This window comes from Balaenoptera acutorostrata, chromosome 10, assembly GCF_949987535.1.
Source record: "Balaenoptera acutorostrata chromosome 10, mBalAcu1.1, whole genome shotgun sequence".
Taxonomy (NCBI): domain Eukaryota; kingdom Metazoa; phylum Chordata; class Mammalia; order Artiodactyla; family Balaenopteridae; genus Balaenoptera; species Balaenoptera acutorostrata.
In genome coordinates, this window is record NC_080073.1 from 65908082 (window position 1) to 65928007 (window position 19926).

Consider the following 19926-nt stretch of genomic DNA (forward strand, 5'->3'; position numbering starts at 1 on the left):
AACAGAAGTAAAAGTGGCACAAAATTAAAAGTTTCAAACTGAAAATTTCAAAAGAAAAAAAGAGGGCCTCTTGTTATTATCCAAGGAGATTTTATCCAGTTCTGATTATTTGCTGATTGGAGCGGTGTGAAGCCTGACCCCACATGAGCACCCCCCAGCCCACCCCCAGCCCTCAGTCTGCCTGCCCTCCACACGGCTGGGGACCCAGCATCCCATCATTTCAGGCAGCTGCACACAGACACACACCTTCTTGCACATGTATCTTGGATGTGTTTATTTTACAACTATGTATAATCAAAATTGAATGCCAGAGTCAGATTTTCACATGCTAAGTGTGTTCAAATAACCATGGCCAAGGATACCATTTCCCCTGCTTTCCCTGACTTATATAGGTGGTATAAAATGTGTCTTGCAAACAAACCTAGGCTATGAGTTTCCTTCCAGATGGACACACTCATAAAAAAGAGACCTGTTGACTTTTAACTGCTTTATCTGCTTCCCTATCTTAATTCCAAATATTTCTAAAGAGAACCATTAAGCTCTAGAACTTACAGTGCACAGCTTTAAAATCTATCAGTGCTCTTGGAGGACCGATTGCCTTTTTTTCTTGGTTTAATATTAAACCAGGGTGTTTTGCCACGGACAGCACAGTTGCCCCATTCCAAAGGGATAGTCTTTCCCTTGAAACACTGTGTTTACACAAATAAATATGTCCTAATGGTAGGTAGTTTACATTTTTATTGCTTGTAGATACAGTTTTCCATCCAATTTAAGCTTTGTTATGGGTTTAAGGTTGTTTTCTTTTTCTCAGTGGTGTGTCCAGCACCCCACTTTCAGTACTCCACTTAAAAGTCTTTAGCACAGATAATGTAAGTCTACGGTAAATGAGACAAATTCCATCAATCACCACAGAAATCTCTGCTTTATCTCTTAAGTGGAACACTAGAAACTACTTATTACAATAAGGCAAAAAAAAGATGGTTTCAAAGTTTTTGTTTGTTTGTTTGATTTTTAAGGTCAGTGAGCATCTTACTGTACAGAACAAAAAGTACTTCAACTATATTCAAATTCTTGACTCTTGGTGGGGGGCTTTGCAGGAATCATTTAATAAGTTCATGCACATTGTGATAGGCTTCCCCCTGCCCCCCAAGAAAATCTTGTGGCCTCAGCACTGGGTTCTGGACAAATTTTAGATATTTAGGTTTCTAACATCAATTTTTCATACTTTCTCTTTTTTTTTCCCTCATCAGTTTTCTAGTGACATTGCTTCTCTTCTTTATATGATACTTTAAAAGGATACCAGAATCCAAAACCGTTCATATATTCATATCTTTTTAAGGTGTTAAGAACTCTTTTTTTTTACTTCCCCCACTAAAGCCATTACTACAGTGATGTCTCAATGGCTCAATCAGCCCTGGGGTAAAGAAGCTAGTTACTAAATATACTTAGAATAACTAAGTCGTATCACTGTTGTAACTCGGCTATTGAATTCCAGTTGCCAGTTTTCTTAGGCATATTTTTCTAGGGTTGACTTTTTCAGAATTTGCCTGTGAATTGTCTAGTATATACTAGGCCATCTAAGAGAAGCCAATCAAAAAACTGAAAAGAAAAAATGCTTATCATAGGATCTTCTTAAAAACAAAAATAACAGACTCTAAAATAGCTAAGAGTAACTCAAAATAGGACCTAAATAAACTAAGAGATGTATGTTCAAAAGCATTCAGCAGTCAAAACACTTGGGGGAACATTTAGGTATTCCTAATCTCAATCCATGTAAGTTTGGGCTGTAGGGTCAGCTTTTCAAGTATCCCTCCATTTTATAAAAATAAAACTTATCTTTGCTCCTGTGTTCTCCTCTTTAGCGCCCTCTTTCCTTCAAGATACTCTATTCACTTAATAAATATTAAGGACTAAGTGGGTGTCAGACCCTGTCCAACACACTGGGGATAGAGAACCGCAAGGCAGACCCCTGCCCTCCTAGGGCTTACACTTTAGGGGTGGAGTCACGGCAGATAAGCCTGTAAATACTCTGCTCGCCATCTCCCCCACTTCTCATTTAACTCTTACCCACAGGCAAGCTGACTTCTTCATTCCCACCTCTTGGCAGAAACTGCCCTGGTTTGGGTTATTAGTGACCTGTCAGTTCTTCTCAATTTCTGTTTTCACCTTTGACGTTCTTGCTCCTTTACACCTGTGACACAGCTCTTCTCCGTGTGTTGAATTAATTTGTAATGGCTGGGTACCTATCATTATGTTTTAATTAAAATATAGCACTGACTTAATAATTCACATAGAAATGGTAGGAAAGTCAGGACACAGTAAATGGTCTGAATCCTCGTTTTCTGTAGTCAGTCACCACACTGACGTGAAATGCCATGAATTCAGCAGTTAGACCCTTGAGTCTCCAACAGAAGTCCTCTGCCATTTAAACAAAAGCCAAAACAAAACAAAAAAAAGCAAAGTTGAGACCTGGCTAAAACTACTGGAACTAACAGGTTGCGATTAGAATAGTAAACATTCACTCAGCTGCTAGTTCAACTATTAAGCACTTAAATTATTTACTGCACCAACACAAAATCCAAAGTGTCATTATTAAATAACAACAGGACATGAGAACTGTTCCCAGTTTGCAGTTATTACAAATGTGCCAACACAACCACAGTTTGTGTTCCCTGCCCCTTCCGCTGCCCCAGCCCTGCAGAGTGCAGCACTTTTTTTTTTTTTTTTGGTTTCTTTTGGGTAATTGTTTGGAGAGGATTTGCACTAATCAATTACGTGATGTCCTTCTCTGCCTAACTCTTAAGTGTCCTACTTACCCCTCTTGTGCGGGCTTCCTGGGCAATCTGCGCTTCTTAGTACATCATATGGGCCTACTCCCCAAATACTTCTCCAGCTCGGATTTTTCTTCCTGGCCCCAGCCCTGGAGACCAAGCCACTTACAGGGCTGTTTCGCTCTTCCTTGGCCTCATAAGCCCATTGTGTCCTGGCGCTGCTGCTTCCCATCTGTCCGAGGAGCACCCCGGCCAAAACCCAGGTCACTCCTCGCTGTCTGTGCCCACTGGTCACCAGGCCTGCTTTGGCCCTGCTGTGCCTCTTCCCACCAGACTTCCTCAGTCTTTCCCTGGACAGTTGCAGTGTTTTAACTGCCCTCTCTTCCTTCCTCCAGTCCTGCCCCCTTCCGAGCTATTCCCCATTGTGCCACCAGCGAACTCTGAAACCCATCATTCACATTTCCACATCCCCCTTTTGTACCAAAATGTATACAAGCCCACAGATGTGGATGGGCAGCTGTAGAAGGAAATAAGTCAGTGGAAGAGGAAACGCCTGGCTGAACTTCATTGTTAATCTAGGTCTTATTTTTCTTTCCTGACTTCTTAATCTTACTTATCTTTGGAACATGGTTATTTATAGTAGATGTGAACATGATTAAAGCCATTTTCTAGCAAAATTCATCCGAGACAGCTCTTAAAACTCCTGTATTCAATGTTGTCATCAACGGAATGACCATCACATGCCATGACCAACCACCTTCCTTCTCAGACTTGGCTCCTTGTGGAGGATGGTACTGATTTTGTGTTGTTGTTTAATAACTTGAGATTCTTAAACAGGTAACGTTCCAAGCCTGCAGCATATCTGAGGCCAGATACCTTTATGATCAGTTGGCCACTATCTGCCCAATTGTCGTAAGTAGAAATCACACCTAATATTAACTACTTCTTTGTATAAAATAAAGACTGCACGTGCAAAATTTGCTGACCATGTACTATTTAAGTCCAGTTAAGACTTCATTTAGAACTGAACTAACATGAATAATATGCAGACTTAGAGCTAATGGATAAGAGTCTAAGCTGTAGAGTTTACCGTTGCCAGTAAGGCATTTTTGTGTTGAAGTGTCGAGCTTGAGCATAGCCGTTTTCCCCCTCCCATCCCGCCTGTCCTCACGGTATAGAGAAGATGATTTAAATGAACCAGAGGCAAGGATTGGAGTCACTTCTGGTGTATTTCACCATGAGAAGGCAGGTACAGTAGATGTAGTAGAAATCTGTAGGGGTTGCATAAACTTATTCTTCCAGACCAGAGGTAACTGCATGGAGCTTTTTTCAGCATGTAAATGACACTTTGAACTTGCAGGTGCTGACTTCTGTTTGTTTTTAGATGGCTTTGAGCGCTGCGTCTCCTTTTTACCGAGGCTATGTGTCAGACATTGATTGTCGCTGGGGCGTGATTTCTGCATCTGTAGATGATAGAACTCGGGAGGAGAGAGGACTGGAGGTGGGAGTGATTTTCCTTAATAGTCTTTTAAATCCAGCAGGTAAAATGGGGATATTGTCACTACTCACAGTTTTGAAGTCGCCCTTAAATTTTTATCTTGAGTGGGTTAGTCACACATGGGAAGAAGCTGACAGGTTATCAACCTGTCTTTGGCTTCACAATGTGTGTTTGGGGTGAGAATGTGGGAAATGTGATTTGGTTGTGGGGGGAGGGGTTCAAGTTAATTTTCATCATTTGTTGAAACCAGTATTTGTTTTACCTTCTAAAATTTGTAGTACAATTTTTCTATATTTTGGGAGTCAGTGCTGATGGCTGTTTTTACCCGAAAGCTTTTTGGTGCTACATGAGTGCTTTGTCTGTGGTGCTCTCTGCTGTGGAAAGTGTAATCTGTTGTCAGGTTCTTTTGCCTGTTACAAAGGGTTAGGTTTGCCTAATAAGGGTAGGTTTGTGCCTCTTGTTTGCATGTTGAACTGCATCTCTCCAACCAAGACTGTGCATCAGAACCACCTATAGAGATCTTTAAAAATAAGTACCCAGGCCCATCCTAGCCCAGTGAGTAAGTATGTCCAGAACTGGGACCTAGACATACATGTTACTAAAGGAGCCCTCACAGGTGATTCTGATGTTCTCGACCTGGGCTGCCCTATTGCTGCTCTGCTCTTCATGTAATTGTTCATAAATTGTTGAACATGCCTTCTAAGTAGAAATAAACTTTAAAGCAGAAATCATTTTAATAGCTTTGTTTTACATTATAGTTTTATAGTTTTGCTTTCAACATTGGCATTTTCCTATCTTAATGAGAATGAAGGTGATCCACTTTAAAAAAAAAAAAGAAATATATATATATATTTAAGTCATATCAGAAAACAAACTACTTAAATTGTCTTCAGATTTTTTTTAATATAATTTTTCTAATACTTTTCAGGATTAACTAGCTTTTTTTCGGGATCTCATGTTCAGTTTTATGTAATTACATATATAGTATATAGGCTTTTAATATCATTATTTGGGGTGTTAGTTTATTTCCACATCATTTTATATGGCATTCATTTGTGTTTTTTTCAATTTTAGCCACTGAAGAACAACCACTATAGGATCAGTAAGTCTCGATACGATTCAATAGACAGTTACTTATCTGAGTGCGGTGAGAAATATAATGACATCGACCTGACGAAAGACAAAGAAATCTATGAACAACTGTTGCAGGAAGGTTAGCCTCTGTTCCTTTTGTCTAGATTTGATTGTAAGCCTTTAGTTCTTCAAAGCCCTTTTAAACTCCTTTGCTGACTCCTGGTCTGGCTTCTATTTTTAATGTGAAGTCTCTTTTCTCATGAGGCTGCTTGTTCTTAAAGTTTCAAGTTCCAGATACTTGTGAGATCTTGACTTTTAGCAAAAGGAACTGACTTTGGAGGTCTGTCCCTCGGTCCCCAGCTCTGCCCCCACGGGCGTTGTGTAAGGAGCGAACACACTCCATAGGATAAAATCCTGGGAGACACGAGAATCCTGCACAGCCCAGCCACTTCCTGAGCTTCTAGACACCCTTTCTTCAGACTTCCCGAGCTGTCCTGCCGTCTTTCTGGGCATGGAGAACAGCTCTGAAGTGAGTGGTGTGACCTCTCTCTGCAGGCATCGATCATCTCCTGGCCCAGCACGTGGCTCATCTCTTCATTAGAGACCCGCTGACTCTGTTTGAAGAGAAGATCCACCTGGACGATGCCAACGAGTCCGACCATTTTGAGGTATCTGCTCCGCTTTGAAGGCGTTTCACTTCACTGTCCAGGGTGGAGGCCGCTGTCTGGAGGGGCAAGGCGTTGATGACAGTAGAAGCCTTCTGTGACCTCCATGACCCAGTGCAGCAAAGATTTTAAATTGGTTCAAGTACCCTTATTTTATGATTCTTACTCTCCGGTTCTGAATTTTTCATTCAGTATTTTCTCGTGTTTTCATAGCGATGAAAAATGCAAATGTGCTGCACAGAAAAATAACACGACCGCTTCTTTCAGGACTGCTGTTGTGTCACCTAACTTCCGTTAAGCACTTGCTGTTTTGTCTCCCTAGCAGGTCACGCTCCAAAAAAATCTTAAATTGTACATTTTTGTATTTGTAAATTGAAGAGTGTTTGGTATGGACAGTAAACGGTCTGCTTCACATATTAAATATCAAATCATCTTAATACCTTACTGGAAAATTGGTTTTATTCTCTCCTTTTTGAATACAGAATATTCAGTCCACAAATTGGCAGACAATGCGATTTAAGCCTCCTCCTCCAAACTCCGACATTGGATGGAGAGTGGAATTCCGGCCCATGGAGGTATGCAGCCCGTCGGCAGGAACCGACTCGGACGCACCCGTTCCCAGCCACCTGCCACCCACCCGCAGCCTTGTCAGAAGCTCGGGTTACTTGGAAGGCAGCACAGATCACGTGTGTGCGTGTTACACGCAAGTGCAGCAGCTCGGGAGGACTGCTTCTGAGAATAGATTGTGGGCAGAGGCTTCCAGACCCAGGTGGGAGGTTAGGAGATGCTTGGGAAAGACATGACCCTCAGGGGCCTCTCAGGGAGAAGCTGTTTGCACGGCGGGCCCCTAATGTCTCGGGCCCCGTGTCCAGGTTCAGTTGACAGACTTCGAGAACTCCGCGTACGTGGTGTTCGTGGTGCTGCTCACCAGGGTGATCCTTTCCTACAAACTGGACTTTCTCATCCCGCTGTCAAAGGTAAGGACGAGTTTCAGTGTAGGGCTGGGTGTTTGTAGGTTATCATCCGTGGCTCATTTACGGATAATAATTGTTTCAACTCTGACCTCACTTAGGATTGTTCCTCCCTTAGAATAAAATGCTCTCCTTCCACCCTATTTTTTTTTTTCTTTTTAAATCTAAGTTTGTGCTAGAGATTTTGGTACCGTTTTGGTGGAGACTCCTGGAAAAAAATGTTAATAGTAGCCCCTTACTCAGCCCATTTGGAAGACATTTAGGGTTGCATTTGAACAATCTCTAGTTTCTAGAGGCTTTTGACTCAAGATGATGGCGGGAGGGATTCCCACAAATGGGTTTCGTCCTGTCCAGTCCCAGGCCGATCACGATATTAGACTCAGGACGGAGGGACGCGTAACTTCGGTAGTGCAGGGAGTGGAACCAAACTGGAGAGGTTTCCGGAGAACATAGTTGGCGCTGCACTACTGGAAAAACAAATCTGAATCAGCCTCAGCCCAACAAAAACCAAGAAGGAGCTTTCTGGAAGCAGTTTCCCGGCAGAGCCTTGGAACAGTTCCAGGCTGTGAGGCAGCAAAGCTGGGGGCCGCGGGGCAGTAGCCAAGTGAGTATAGAGACCTTTGGTTCCTGGCCGGTGGGTCTCTTGGCACAGAGAGTGGCTGGGAAAGGCTGCCAGGCGGAGTGAGGGTCTGCCGGGGCTCAGGGCTGGAGGGAAGAGAAGCAGAGCTGCCCTGTCCCACGAATAAAGCTGCATAGCCGAGCATCTGCACCTCCCCTGCTCCGCTCCTCCCTGAGGGGCTTCTCCAGCCTGCACCTCCCTCCACCACACACACACACACACACACACACACACACACACACACACACACACACACACACACACACACACACACACCCTGAATGTGGCACGTAAGGGGGGTTCACGAGAGCCGCCAGTCCAAGCCTTTGCTTATGAAATACACTTGACCCTTGGACAGCACGGGGGTTAGGGGCTCCAACCCTCACACAGTCGAAAAACTGCGTGTAACTTATAGTCAGTTCCTCCGTATCCGAGAATTCAACCAGCAGTAGATCATGGAATGCTGTAGTATTTACTGCTGGAAAAATCCTCATATAGGTGGACCCACATTGTTCTGGGGTCAGATATAGATGTCTGAAAGTCAGTATAAAGTTGAAAACTTTTAAAGAGAAGAGCCCATGGGCCTGCAGAGTATATTATCCTCAGTGAAATACAGTTAATTTTTTTTTTTTTTTTTTGGCCGTGTAGCATGTGGGATCTTAGTTGCCTGACCAGGGATCAAACCTGCACCCCCTGCAGTGGAAGTTCAGAGTCTTAACCACTGGACCGCCAGGGAAGTCCCAAAACACAGTTAATTTAGAAACTGGAAAGAATTTTTAAATAAATTCTCAGTGCCCTCAAAGAAATTCTAGAGAAAGGTCACATCTTAAATAAACAAGCCCTGTGGACCAAAGAACATTTGGAAAGTAAGAGTTCTCAGAAACAAAGGACGTGGTAGCCACACTCAGTATGCTTACCAATAATCAGGTGTGGTTGAAGATCAAAAAGTCTATGATTTAGGGGAACCAAACTGAGATTCATCCCAGCAGGATGGCAAAGAAACAGAGATTATGGGAAAAAGGAAGAGAGGATTTCTCTGGAAAGTTCAGGGTTTGTATCAAAATTTAGAAGAAGAGAACAGTCTATACAAAAGAGATGTGAGATACAATAAAGAAAATAAAAAATAGAATTACCCCTGAGTGAGAGTCCACTGAGGATGAGACAATTATTTAAAGAAGAACCCAAGTCTAGGAATTTCTGAATCTCAAAGAGAAGATCAGTTGTCCAGACAGGAGAGGAAATTAGGATACCTAAACTTCCTGCCAAGAGGGAGAAGAAAATCAGTTGATATCATTTCTCATCTACAACATTAAATGCTAGAAGAGATGGCAAGAGGTCTACAGAATCCGAAGGGTAAAGAATTAGAACCATGCCAGCCAAACTAGTCTTTAAATTCCAAGTGATTCTAACAAAAAAGATTAAGTTAGGACTAAAATAAGCCAGAAATCTTATCTAGCAAAGGGACAGTGGAAGGAGGGGAATGGTAGATACTTCTTAATGCTTGACATTTGGAGAGAGAATTTCAAAACTACTTGTCTAAAAGTAAGAAAGACCACTAACAGTATAGAAATAGGGTTTGTCGCCTCTAATCTCCTAGCTAAAGAGGTGGGAAAAAAACAAAACTTCCTGGTGCCACAAAAGCGGGTCTGGGGCCACGGGCGTGATAAGACATTATGGTCCAGAGAACATACAGTGGTAAAAATAAGATGAAAACAAATTTGAATAGACTAAATTTTCCTATTCAAAAGCTAAAACGGGTGATATAAAATAGCAATGTAATGGTACATGTTGTTTGCATAAGATATACTTAAAACAAGGACAGATGTTGACAGTAAAGAGTTCCATAATGACCTTTTAACAATTCAGGAAGGGCAAAGTCTCAACAGACAAAATGTGAGAAGGTCTTAAATGAGATACAGGAAACAATTTTATATACTCTTTCAAGATAACATTAGAGCCATTTTTTTTTTTAAACATAAAGTGTAGCAAACATTTCTCAGCAGCATAAGAAGAATTTAAAGGCACTGTAGTACGGTGGGTAAGATGTGGCTTCCAGGTGAGCACTCAATTCATAAACCACTTGCACTACTTACTAGCTTTTTCACCTAGACAAGTTAGTTGTCCTCTCAGTGCCCCAGTTCGCAGGTGTAGAACAGAGACACGTGGGCTGTCGTAAGGCCATGTGGGGTTCGTGGAGTAAGTCGCTTAGCAGAGTTTCTGGTGGGTTACTCAGTAACTGACAGGCCATATAATCAAAGGATGAGAAAGGCCACAGGGGAATTAAATGACACAGTTAATAAGCTTGGTTGTGTCACCTGATCACAGATCTTATACCATGGCACACCTTTTTTAAATGCCCTGAGGAAGAATAACAAAAATTAATTAAGGAAAATTTTCACTTCTCAGAAGTAGACACTGTACAGGATACATTCCCACCAAAATTCAATAAGAAAATGTTCAAGGGCTTCCCTGGTGGCGCAGTGGTTGAGAATCTGCCTGCTAATGCGGGAGACACGGGTTCGAGCCCTGGTCTGGGAAGATCCCACATGCCACGGAGCAACTAATCCCGTGAGCCACAGCTGCTGAGCCTGCGCGTCTGGAGCCTGTGCCCCGCAACGGGAGGGGCCGCGATAGTGAAAGGCCCGCGCACCGCGATGAAGAGCGGTCCCCGCACCGCGATGAAGAGTGGCCCCCACTTGCCGCAACTAGAGAAAGCCCTCGCACGAACCGAAGATCCAGCACAGCCAAAAATAAATAAATAAATAAATAAAATTTAAAAAAAAAAAAAAAAAAGAAAATGTTCAAGAAAAATTTAACTATTGGAGATTTTAAATCGTTTTCCTAGTAGGTTCTAGATTAAGTCAAAACTAGAATTATAGATGCAAACTAGTATATATAGAAATGGGTAAACAACAAAGTCCTACTGTATAGCACAGGGAACTATATTCAGTATCCTGCAATAAACTAGAATGGAAAAGAATACATATGTGTATAAGTAAGTCACTTTGCTGTACAGCACAAATTAACACAATATTGTAAATCAACTATACTTCAGTAAAATTTTTTAAAAAATGAATTATAGATTGTATAGGAAAATGATGCTGGCAAAGATAATTTCTAAGGGAAAATCACAGCTTTAAGTAGTATAAACAGAAACATTAAAAATAAACCTAAGTAATTAAGAATCTAAAGAGCTGTAGTAAAATTACAGCTTTTTAAAAGGAATTCATAAAAGCAGAAATTAAAACTGGTGATCTTTGTGAATTTTTGTCAAGACTAAGAAAAATACAAACGTTATTAGAAATGAAGCCGGATGTTCCTAGCCATGATAGAATTTTAGATTGCTTGAATATGTTCCTGTGTCTAGATTAATCCGAAGGTCATATGTGCCTTAAAACAAAAAAAAAAAATAATGATAGGAATTAATCAGTGTGAGGGGGCAAAGCTAAGTAATCAAAGACTCTGTACTGACCATCCCTCTTCAACATGACCTCTGACTTGTGTCTGTTTTGTATATGGAGAGTCCCCTAAGGTTTCATTACAGAAATAAGGGACTACTACTAAAAAGTTTTAAAAGCTCTGCTTTGAGGGTCTTAAAAAGTCATTGGAGAAATGGAGAATTCACAAATAGGGGTCGGGGTCTCCTGAGAGAGTGGGCACGGCAGAGCCGCAGGTGGGCAGGCAGCATCGGTGACCTGCCCTGGGAGGGGTCACCTTATTCCAGATCCCACAGCCAGCCTATGAGGCAGCAAAACCCCAGGGGTGGGGAGGGCGTAGCCCTCAACTCCAGGTGGCAGGAGAGGCAGGAGAGTGAGTCTGGGCTGTGAGGAGGGACCAGCCCCCTGACCTGCCAATGCCATAGATTCATCCCAGGGTGTCTCAAGGGACCTCGAGATGTGGGCGGCCTACATGAGTGTAAGTTTCGCATTGATTTTTAAGGTAAGCTTCTCTTAGAATTGCCCTGTTGTTATTAAAAAGCACGTCCCAGCAGTCTGGGGTTGAGGGACACAGCCCCACATGACAGTGCAAAGTCTTATCTGGCCACCAGCAAGCGCTGGCTGTGGGAGGCTTCTTCACAGATGGGTCCAGACCGCGAGGTGAGCGAGGCGCCGCAGCCCCCAAACGCGCGGGAGCAGGAGTGCCCTGACTTCGGCAATGTTCTGACTTGGCTGCGATTGTTTTCCTCCTTTAGGTTGATGAGAACATGAAAGTAGCACAGAAGCGAGATGCCGTCCTGCAGGGATTGTTTTATTTCAGAAAAGATATTTGCAAAGGTACTGCCTCCTCTTGCATTTTTTTTTTTTAAAGAAATTCACGTTCTTTTATTTATTTATTTATGACTGTGTTGAGTCTTCGTTTCTGTGCGAGGGCTTTCTCCAGTTGCGGCGAGTGGGGACCACTCTTCATCGCGGTGCGCGGGCCCCTCACTGTCACGGCCTCTCTTGTTGCGGAGCACAGGCTCCAGACGCGCAGGCTCAGTAATTGTGGCTCACGGGCCCAGTTGCTCCGTGGCATGTGGGATCTTCCCAGACCGGGGCTCGAACCCGTGTCCCCTGCATTGACAGGCAGACTCCCAACCACTGCACCACCAGGGAAGCCCCTCCTCTTGCCTTTTTGGGGTCCCTGTAGGCCACACGGGCCGCTAACACCCTCTGCGCCCCTCTGGCAGGTGGCAACGCCATGGTGGACGGCCGCGGCAAGACCACGGGCAGCACCGAGCCAGCGGCCGAGGAGTACGCGCTCATGACCATTGATACCATCATCAACGGCAAGGTAGGGCCCGCGCCCCAGCTACCCGGCCCCTCCCCCCATCCCCCCACCCCCGGGGAGTCAGCTGACAGCGCACCCCACGTCTTGCAGGAAGGCGTGTTCCCTGGGCTGATCCCCATCCTGAACTCTTACCTGGAAAACATGGAGGTGGACGTGGACACCAGATGCAGTATTCTGAACTACCTGAAGCTGATTAAGAAGAGAGCATCCGGTATGGCATTCTGTGCTTTGCTTTTTTAAAAATCTCTTAACGTAGGCAGACCCTCACAATCTTACAATATTCACTTTTTAAAGCAGTCTTTTATTAAAGTATACGGTATCCTAAATCAATACACTTTTCCACATTGTACCATCTCTGCGGTTGGATGCACCTTGTAATCTTTGACAGTCACAGTTTAATTAAAAGTGCTTTTTTTCTTACTGGTTCATACAATAATGCTGCATCTTTAAGCCGATGGCCTCTTAGGCAATGAAATACAGTATCTGGATTGCCTGTCCGACATTTATGCCCGAATGTGTGTGTCGTGAGGCACCCTGGGCTCTTTGCGCAGTGAGTCTAAGCCAGTCCTCAGGTTAACTAATAGCACAGCTAGGACGGTGGCCCTCCAGCCTGCCTCCCTACAGGGGCGCCCTGGAACCCCACTTTCTCAGCTTTGAGATCATGGTGGCCGGGGAGCTGTCAGCCGTGACTAAGAGGACAGTAGCAGTGGCATCTGTATTTTGCTCGAGGCTTCTGTAAAATTTCCAGACCCACAAAGGATATACCCCGCCCCCAAATGCTGTATCTGCCAGTTTATGTCTTCATGCATCTACTTTTCATTATTCTGTCCGCCTCTTTGATCAGATGGCTCTGGGGAACTCGGGGGCCCTCCTGTCCCGGGGCAGTCTTGTGACACCGGCGTGGGCAGGACTTGGCCAGATGGGAGAACTCGGGCTCTAGTCCACCCACGTTGGCTCCCATGTCTTAGAGCCGGCAGCATCACCATGTGGGTGGCATCTGACAGGTGCCGTAGCAGTGGGATGTGTGTGTTCTCGCTGCCTGCCTGCAGCATGAAACCCTTCCCCGGGAGGAATTCTTCCAACATTACGGCCACGTAATACAGCTCGTTCCTGGCCCCTGCCATGTGGGTACACCAGAAGGCCACACTGATTCTTCTTCAGGATTGTATTATGTGGGCCAATAAATGTCAACTTACGAAAGAAAAAAACCAACCAAACAAAAAAAAACCACTACCATTAAGTTGTTTAAAAAAAAAAAAAAAAATTTTTTTTTTTCAGGAGAATTAATGACAGTTGCCAGATGGATGAGGGAGTTTATCGCAAACCATCCAGACTACAAACAAGACAGTGTAATAACTGACGAGATGAACTATAGCCTTCTTTTAAAGTGTAACCAAATCGCAAATGAATTATGTGAATGCCCAGAGTTACTTGGACCAGCATTTAGGAAAGTAAAGTACAGTGGAAGTAAAACTGACTCTTCCAACTAGACATCCTGCAGAAGGAGAAATGCTTCACCGTGTTAGTGAAGGACTGACCGCAGGATCAGCCCGTGTGCGTGGTGTGAAGACCAGATAATAGCACTGCACTGTTTCCTGAGCTGCTCGGCAGAAGTGGGTTTAGGCAAATCTAGAGTTTATACAGTGTACATGTACATAGTAAAGTATTTTTATGATTAACAATGTATTTTAATAACACTGTATCTAAAGTCATTTGTGAGCTGGCTTGTACATTTTTCAGTTCTGACTCTGGAGCAACTACTGTGGAAACGGTTTTGTAAATGTAACTTACTGATAACTATACTATATCTGCATTCCAGAGTTTAAAATGTTTACTGTAAATTTTTAGTTTTTTTAAAAAGATCTTACCTGGGACCTGATTCACTGAAATCTGTCACTTCACCTTGAAAACAGTTTGTCCTGCTAATTTTCTTTGAATCATCTCCTTTGGCATATACATAAAATCACTGTTGAATCCACCAAAGTGCTTTGAGGGGAAGCTTGGATTTCCGGCACCTTATCTATGATGATTCTTTGGTAATTGGAATAGCTAACCCCTCGGTAACCCTGTCCCAAGCTTTTCCCACTAAACAGAACCCACTGAACTGACAGTACTTTCTGTCTGCATTTGCTAATTTTGGCATCAAGTTTGAAGACAACTCTGGAGAAAGACTCTGAGTTCATGCGTAGTGATTATTGGGGGTGATTTTTTTTATGGAAAAAGGGGGAGAATCGTTTTTCTTCTTGTACATACCAAGAGTAATGTCAAAAATGCCACCAGCTCTTCTGTTGTGGTCACCTGTTTATTCTGATTACTGCTGTCTACTTAAATTTTCAAATCAAACCCAGCTGCTGAAGTTTTTGTTTTGTTACTTTTTCTCTAGTTTCCAGTAAGCATATTACAGACATTCTTCTAAAAGCCATTTATTCTAGATTTTACCTGGGGATTATTCTGCATACTACTTACCTTCTCTGCGAAACTCATAAATAAATCATGATATGCACTAAGTTTTGTGAATCAGGACCCTAAATGTTTAATTGTAAATAATTTAAGTTTCACACAATTGTTAGAGCTTTTTGTTGAAGTTTTATTTCCCCAATCAGTTAAAAGTCTTAACTGCTTCTGAAAAAACTATGTATAGTAGATTATGCAAACTTTACAAGCATAAATATCTAAACTGTCATGCTAATTTTAAGAAATTGCCATAAAGCTTCAGCTAAACCTGTTTATGTTTAGATACTAGGGTTTGTGCTATATTTCATACATGCATTTTGGAGGATTAAAGAACGCCTGTTTTTCCTTTGCAATTTGCTTGTGTAAATTCAGCTTGTAAAAAGGCAGTAAAGTGTTTGTGGTATGAGGAAATAAAAGAATGGAATTGGCATTGTGAAAACTCTTGAATGTGTGAGTTCTACACCTAAACGGATGGTGGTGAGGGTTGGTTTTTTTTAATTAGCCCAGATATGCCAGGAAATGATTTCTTCATCATGATCCTCAGCTCTTTCTAGAAAGACGCATAGTGATGAAAACAGATGCCTCACCTCCCTAGTAGCTGTCAGCCCCTGTGGGGAGAGGAGAAATGACCCCTGGAAGTGAATTTTTCTTTTACTCCAAACTGTCGCTGTGCCAAGTCAGTGGTCACATGGTGAGTTACAGGTAACTCGGGCTGTGTGCGCACTGGGGTTCTGTCCCGCTTAGACTGGCTCAGCAGACCCTGCAGAGAACCGTTTCCAACCCATGTCTTTGGACCCACATCCCTCTCCTACCCCCAACCCCTAGTTCATCTTGTCCACCCACTTTTCTCAGCTTCATCTGCTTGTCTACTTTTCTTTATCTGAACGATCCTAGGGCAGGGTCATTGTCAAATTAATCTGCATACATGTCTCTTACTGAAGTGCACCTCTGGCTCTGTGGGCCTGGCATGGGGGCCCGTGTTCCTGCATTTCTAAGAGGCCCCCAGGTAATGCTGACGCTGCTGCTGTGTGGGCCACATCAAGTAACAAGGACTTAGATCACTTCTGTACCTCAGACACAAATCAATTCCAAGTCTCAAATGACACTGGTCTTTAATTCGAATGTGTGTATCTGAAAACCAAATAATGGCACCCTATCTATATCCAAGACAGAAAGTACCACCTTTCATAAGCTTTCCTGCCTGAACACAGCTGAGGGTTCAGGGCTTTGGAAACAGAACAATGAACACTGAGATAAGCAAAGAGGGCCTTTTCCTTGGTGGAAATAGCTGCAGCTGAGCCCGGACCCTCACTTAGAACACAACTGGCCCTAACTTAACCCATCCAGTCTCCTGGATTAACAAGAGGTTTCCTCCTGGTCCCAGGCTGCCTCTGCCCCTGCCACCGGCTCCTCCCTGAGGCCGTGAGCCTTCTGTCCCTCCGTGGAGGGAGCTGGCCTTGGCCACCGCCTTCTAAACCACCTACACAGAAGTTAACTAAGAGTGGAAAGTGTGGAAACCCAGGATGTGGTGAGAGACCATGTCTCAGGAGGTTTCTTGGGGATCTTGCAGAAGAAAATGTGACAGTATCCTTCAAGCAGCTGGTGGTGTCTGACGTGGGGGAAGGGACGTGCGATGTGTGCCTGGGATGCCTGGGCATCAAGGCTCTCGGCTGGCAAGGGGCCCTTTTCAGAACTGTACATAGGCTGCTTCACTGCAAGGTTCTTGGGGCTGCTGCTAATAAACTTTCCACTTAGGTTAAGGCTCCCCTTGGCTTTCCCTGAAGATAAGCCACTGAGATCTACCAGCTGCTCTTTCCTCTCCATTATGCTTTTGTGTAAATATTTAACATTCCCTGTAAAAACTTCGGAACATACATGCCAAGTGATATTTAGGAAAGTGTAAATTGGAAGGGAACTCATGAGGTCTGGACTGGACGTGAGGAGGCCTTGGTGGGTGACCTTGGCTGGGAAAGATACACTCCTCTGACTATTTGCATTTTCTTGGTAAGTGGAGGCTGAAATTGGCTGGATAGTCCCTAAAGCCCCTTTCATTCTTAACATTTTATGAAATGAAACATTATAAAGTTAAGTATGGAAGATGCATTAAGAGTAATGGTGCCTCCACCAATGTTCATTGCAGCACTATTTACAATAGCCAGGTCACGGAAGCAACCTAAATGCCCATCGACAGACGAATGGATAAAGAAGTTGTGGTACCTATATACAATGGAATATTAGCCATAAAAAGGAACGAAATTGAGTCATTTGTTGAGATGTGGATGGATCTAGAGACTGTCATACAGAGTGAAGTAAGTCAGAAAGAGAAAAACAAATATCATATATTAATGCATGTATGTGGAACCTAGAAAAATGGTACAGATGGGCCGGTTTGCAGGGCAGAAGTTGAGGCACAGATGTAGAAAACAGACATATGGACACCAAGGGGGGAAAACTGCGGTGGGGTGGGGATGATGGTGTGCTGAATTGGGCGATTGGGATTGACATGTATACACTGATGTGTATAAAATTGATGACTAATAAGAACCTGCAGTATAAAAAAACAAACAAACAAAACAACTAATACCAAACTTTCATTGGGTTATTTGTATGGAAATATGTTAATATAAATGTTTCAGACATTACATGAAATTTCTAAAAAATCTAAAAAATAATAATAATAAAGTTCAAGAACTTTCAAAAAAAAATAAGAGTAATGGTGCCTCCAGCTTTGATTTCAAACCATATTAAAAAGCTGTGGTAATCAAATCCGTATGGAATTTGGAAAAACAGATCAATGGAACAGAATAGAGAGCCCAGAAATAAACTCACATATATTTGGTCAATTAATTTACAACAAAAGAGCCAATATACAGTGGGGAAAGGACAGTCTCTTCAATATATGGTGTTGGGAAAACTGGACAACCACATGCAAAAGAATGAAATTAGACTACTATCAGTATTCACATCGTACACAAAAATTAACTCAAAATGGGTTAAAGACTTGACTGTAAGACCTGAAACCATAGACTCCCAGAAGACAACATAAGTGTTAAGCTTCTTGACATAGGTCTTGATGATGATTTTTTGAATCTGACACCAAAAGCAACAAAAGTAAAAATAAACAAGTAGGACTACATCAAACTAAAAAACTTCCTTCGCAGCCTTCAAAAACTGAAAAAGCAACCTACCAAATGGGAGGAAATATTTGCAAATCATGTATCCAATAAAGGGGCTAATATCCAAAATATATACAAAAATTCATACAACTCAATAGTGAAAAAACAGTCCCATTAAAAAATGGGCACAGGACATTTTCCATGGGCTTCCCATTTTATTTACCCCAATGCTACCATGAAGGATGCCCTGGGTACCCTGTCCTCATCAGTACCTTCCTCCTAGGACCCAAGGCATTCGGCCTGACCATCTACAGCCTCATCCTTTAAAAAAAAAGTCCCGTGACGCCCTCTCCCCACCCTGCCCCCACCAGCCACCCCCTTGCTCCCGGGGTCCAGAGGAACAGGAAGTTGGGATCGTGCAGTGGCTGGTGGGTGGGCTGCATCCACCATTAGCCCCACCAAAGAACCAGGTAGGCTCTAGTGCTGGGTTGACTCAGGCCAAACAACTAACAGGGAGGGAACCCAGCCCCACCCGTCAGCAGACAAGCAGATTAAAGTTTTACTGAGCTCTTCCCACCAGACCAACGCCCAGCTCTACCCACCACCAGTCCCTCCCATCGGGAAGCTTGCACAAGCCTCTTAGATAGTCTCATCCACCAGAGGGCAGACAGCAGAAGCAAGTAGAACTACAATTCTGCAGCCTGTGAAAGGAAAAGCACATTCACAGACAGATAGACAAAATGAAAAGGCAGAGGACTTTGTACCAGAGGAAGGAACAAGATAAAACCCCAGAAAAACAACTAAATGAAGTGGAGATAGGCAACCTTCCAGAAAAAGAATTCAGAATAATGATAGTGAAGATGATCCAGGACCCTGGAAACAGAATGGAGGCAAAGATCGAGAAGATGCAAGAAATGTTTAACAAAAACCTAGAAGAATTAAAGAACAAACAAACAGAGATGACCAATACAATAACTGAAATGAAAACTACACTAGAAGGAATCAATAGCAGAATAACTGAGGCAGAAGAACGGATAAGTGACCTGGAAGACAGAATGGTGGAATTTACTGCTGCGGAACAGAATAAAGAAAAAAGAATGAAAAGAAATGAAGACAGCCTAAGAGACCTCTGGGACAACATTAAAAGCAACAACATTCGCATTATAGGGATCCCAGAAGGAGAAGAGAGAGAGAAAAGACCAGAGAAAATATTTGAAGAGATTATACTTGAAAACTTCCCTAACATGGGAAACGAAATAGCCACCCAAGTCCAGGAAGCACAGCGAGTCCCATACAGGATAAACCCAAGGAGAAACACACCGAGACAGATAGTAATCAAATTGGCAAAAATTAAAGACAAAGAAAAATTATTGAAAGCAGCAAGGGAAAAATGACAAATTACATACAAGGGAACTCTCATAAGGTTAACAGCTGATTTCTCAGCAGAAACTCTACAAGCCAGAAGGTTGTGGCATGATATACTTAAAGTGATGAAAGGGAAGAACCTACAACCAAGATTACTCTACCCGGCAAAGATCTCATTCAGATTCGTTGGAGAAATCAAAAGCTTTACAGACAAACAAAAGCTAAGAGAACTCAGCACCACCAAACCAGCTCTACAACAAATGCTAAAGGAGCTTCTTTAAGTGGGAAACACAAGAGAAGAAAAGGACCTACAAAAACAAACCCAAAACAATTAACAAAATGGTCATAGGAACATACATATTGATAATTACCTTAAACGTGAATGGATTAAGTGCTCCAACCAAAAGACACAGGTTCGTTGAATGGATCCAAAAACAAGACCCATATATATGCTGTCTACAAGAGACTCACTTCAGACCTAGGGACACATACAGACTGAAAGTGAGGGGATGGAAAAAGATATTCCATGCAAATGGAAATCAAAAGAAAGCTGGAGTAGCAATATTCATATCAGATAAAATAGACTTTAAAATAAAGAATGTTACAAGAGACAAAGAAGGACA

General features: G+C 42.8%; 1 protein-coding gene across 2 annotated transcripts in view; it reads left to right on the forward strand.

Annotated features, from left to right (window-relative positions):
* GCLC (glutamate-cysteine ligase catalytic subunit) overlaps nt 1-15255 on the forward strand; it is a 39629-nt gene extending 24374 nt beyond the window's left edge. For both annotated transcript variants that reach the window (XM_007186931.2, XM_057555171.1), the window contains 10 exons: nt 3609-3683; nt 4156-4272; nt 5344-5482; nt 5899-6011; nt 6491-6583; nt 6881-6985; nt 11791-11872; nt 12268-12371; nt 12459-12579; nt 13647-15255. In XM_007186931.2, the coding sequence (XP_007186993.2) occupies nt 3609-3683; nt 4156-4272; nt 5344-5482; nt 5899-6011; nt 6491-6583; nt 6881-6985; nt 11791-11872; nt 12268-12371; nt 12459-12579; nt 13647-13858 (1161 nt within the window). In that variant the 3' untranslated portion in view covers nt 13859-15255. The remainder of the gene's footprint in view (nt 1-3608; nt 3684-4155; nt 4273-5343; nt 5483-5898; nt 6012-6490; nt 6584-6880; nt 6986-11790; nt 11873-12267; nt 12372-12458; nt 12580-13646) is intronic.
* Nucleotides 15256-19926: the final 4671 nt, after the last annotated feature.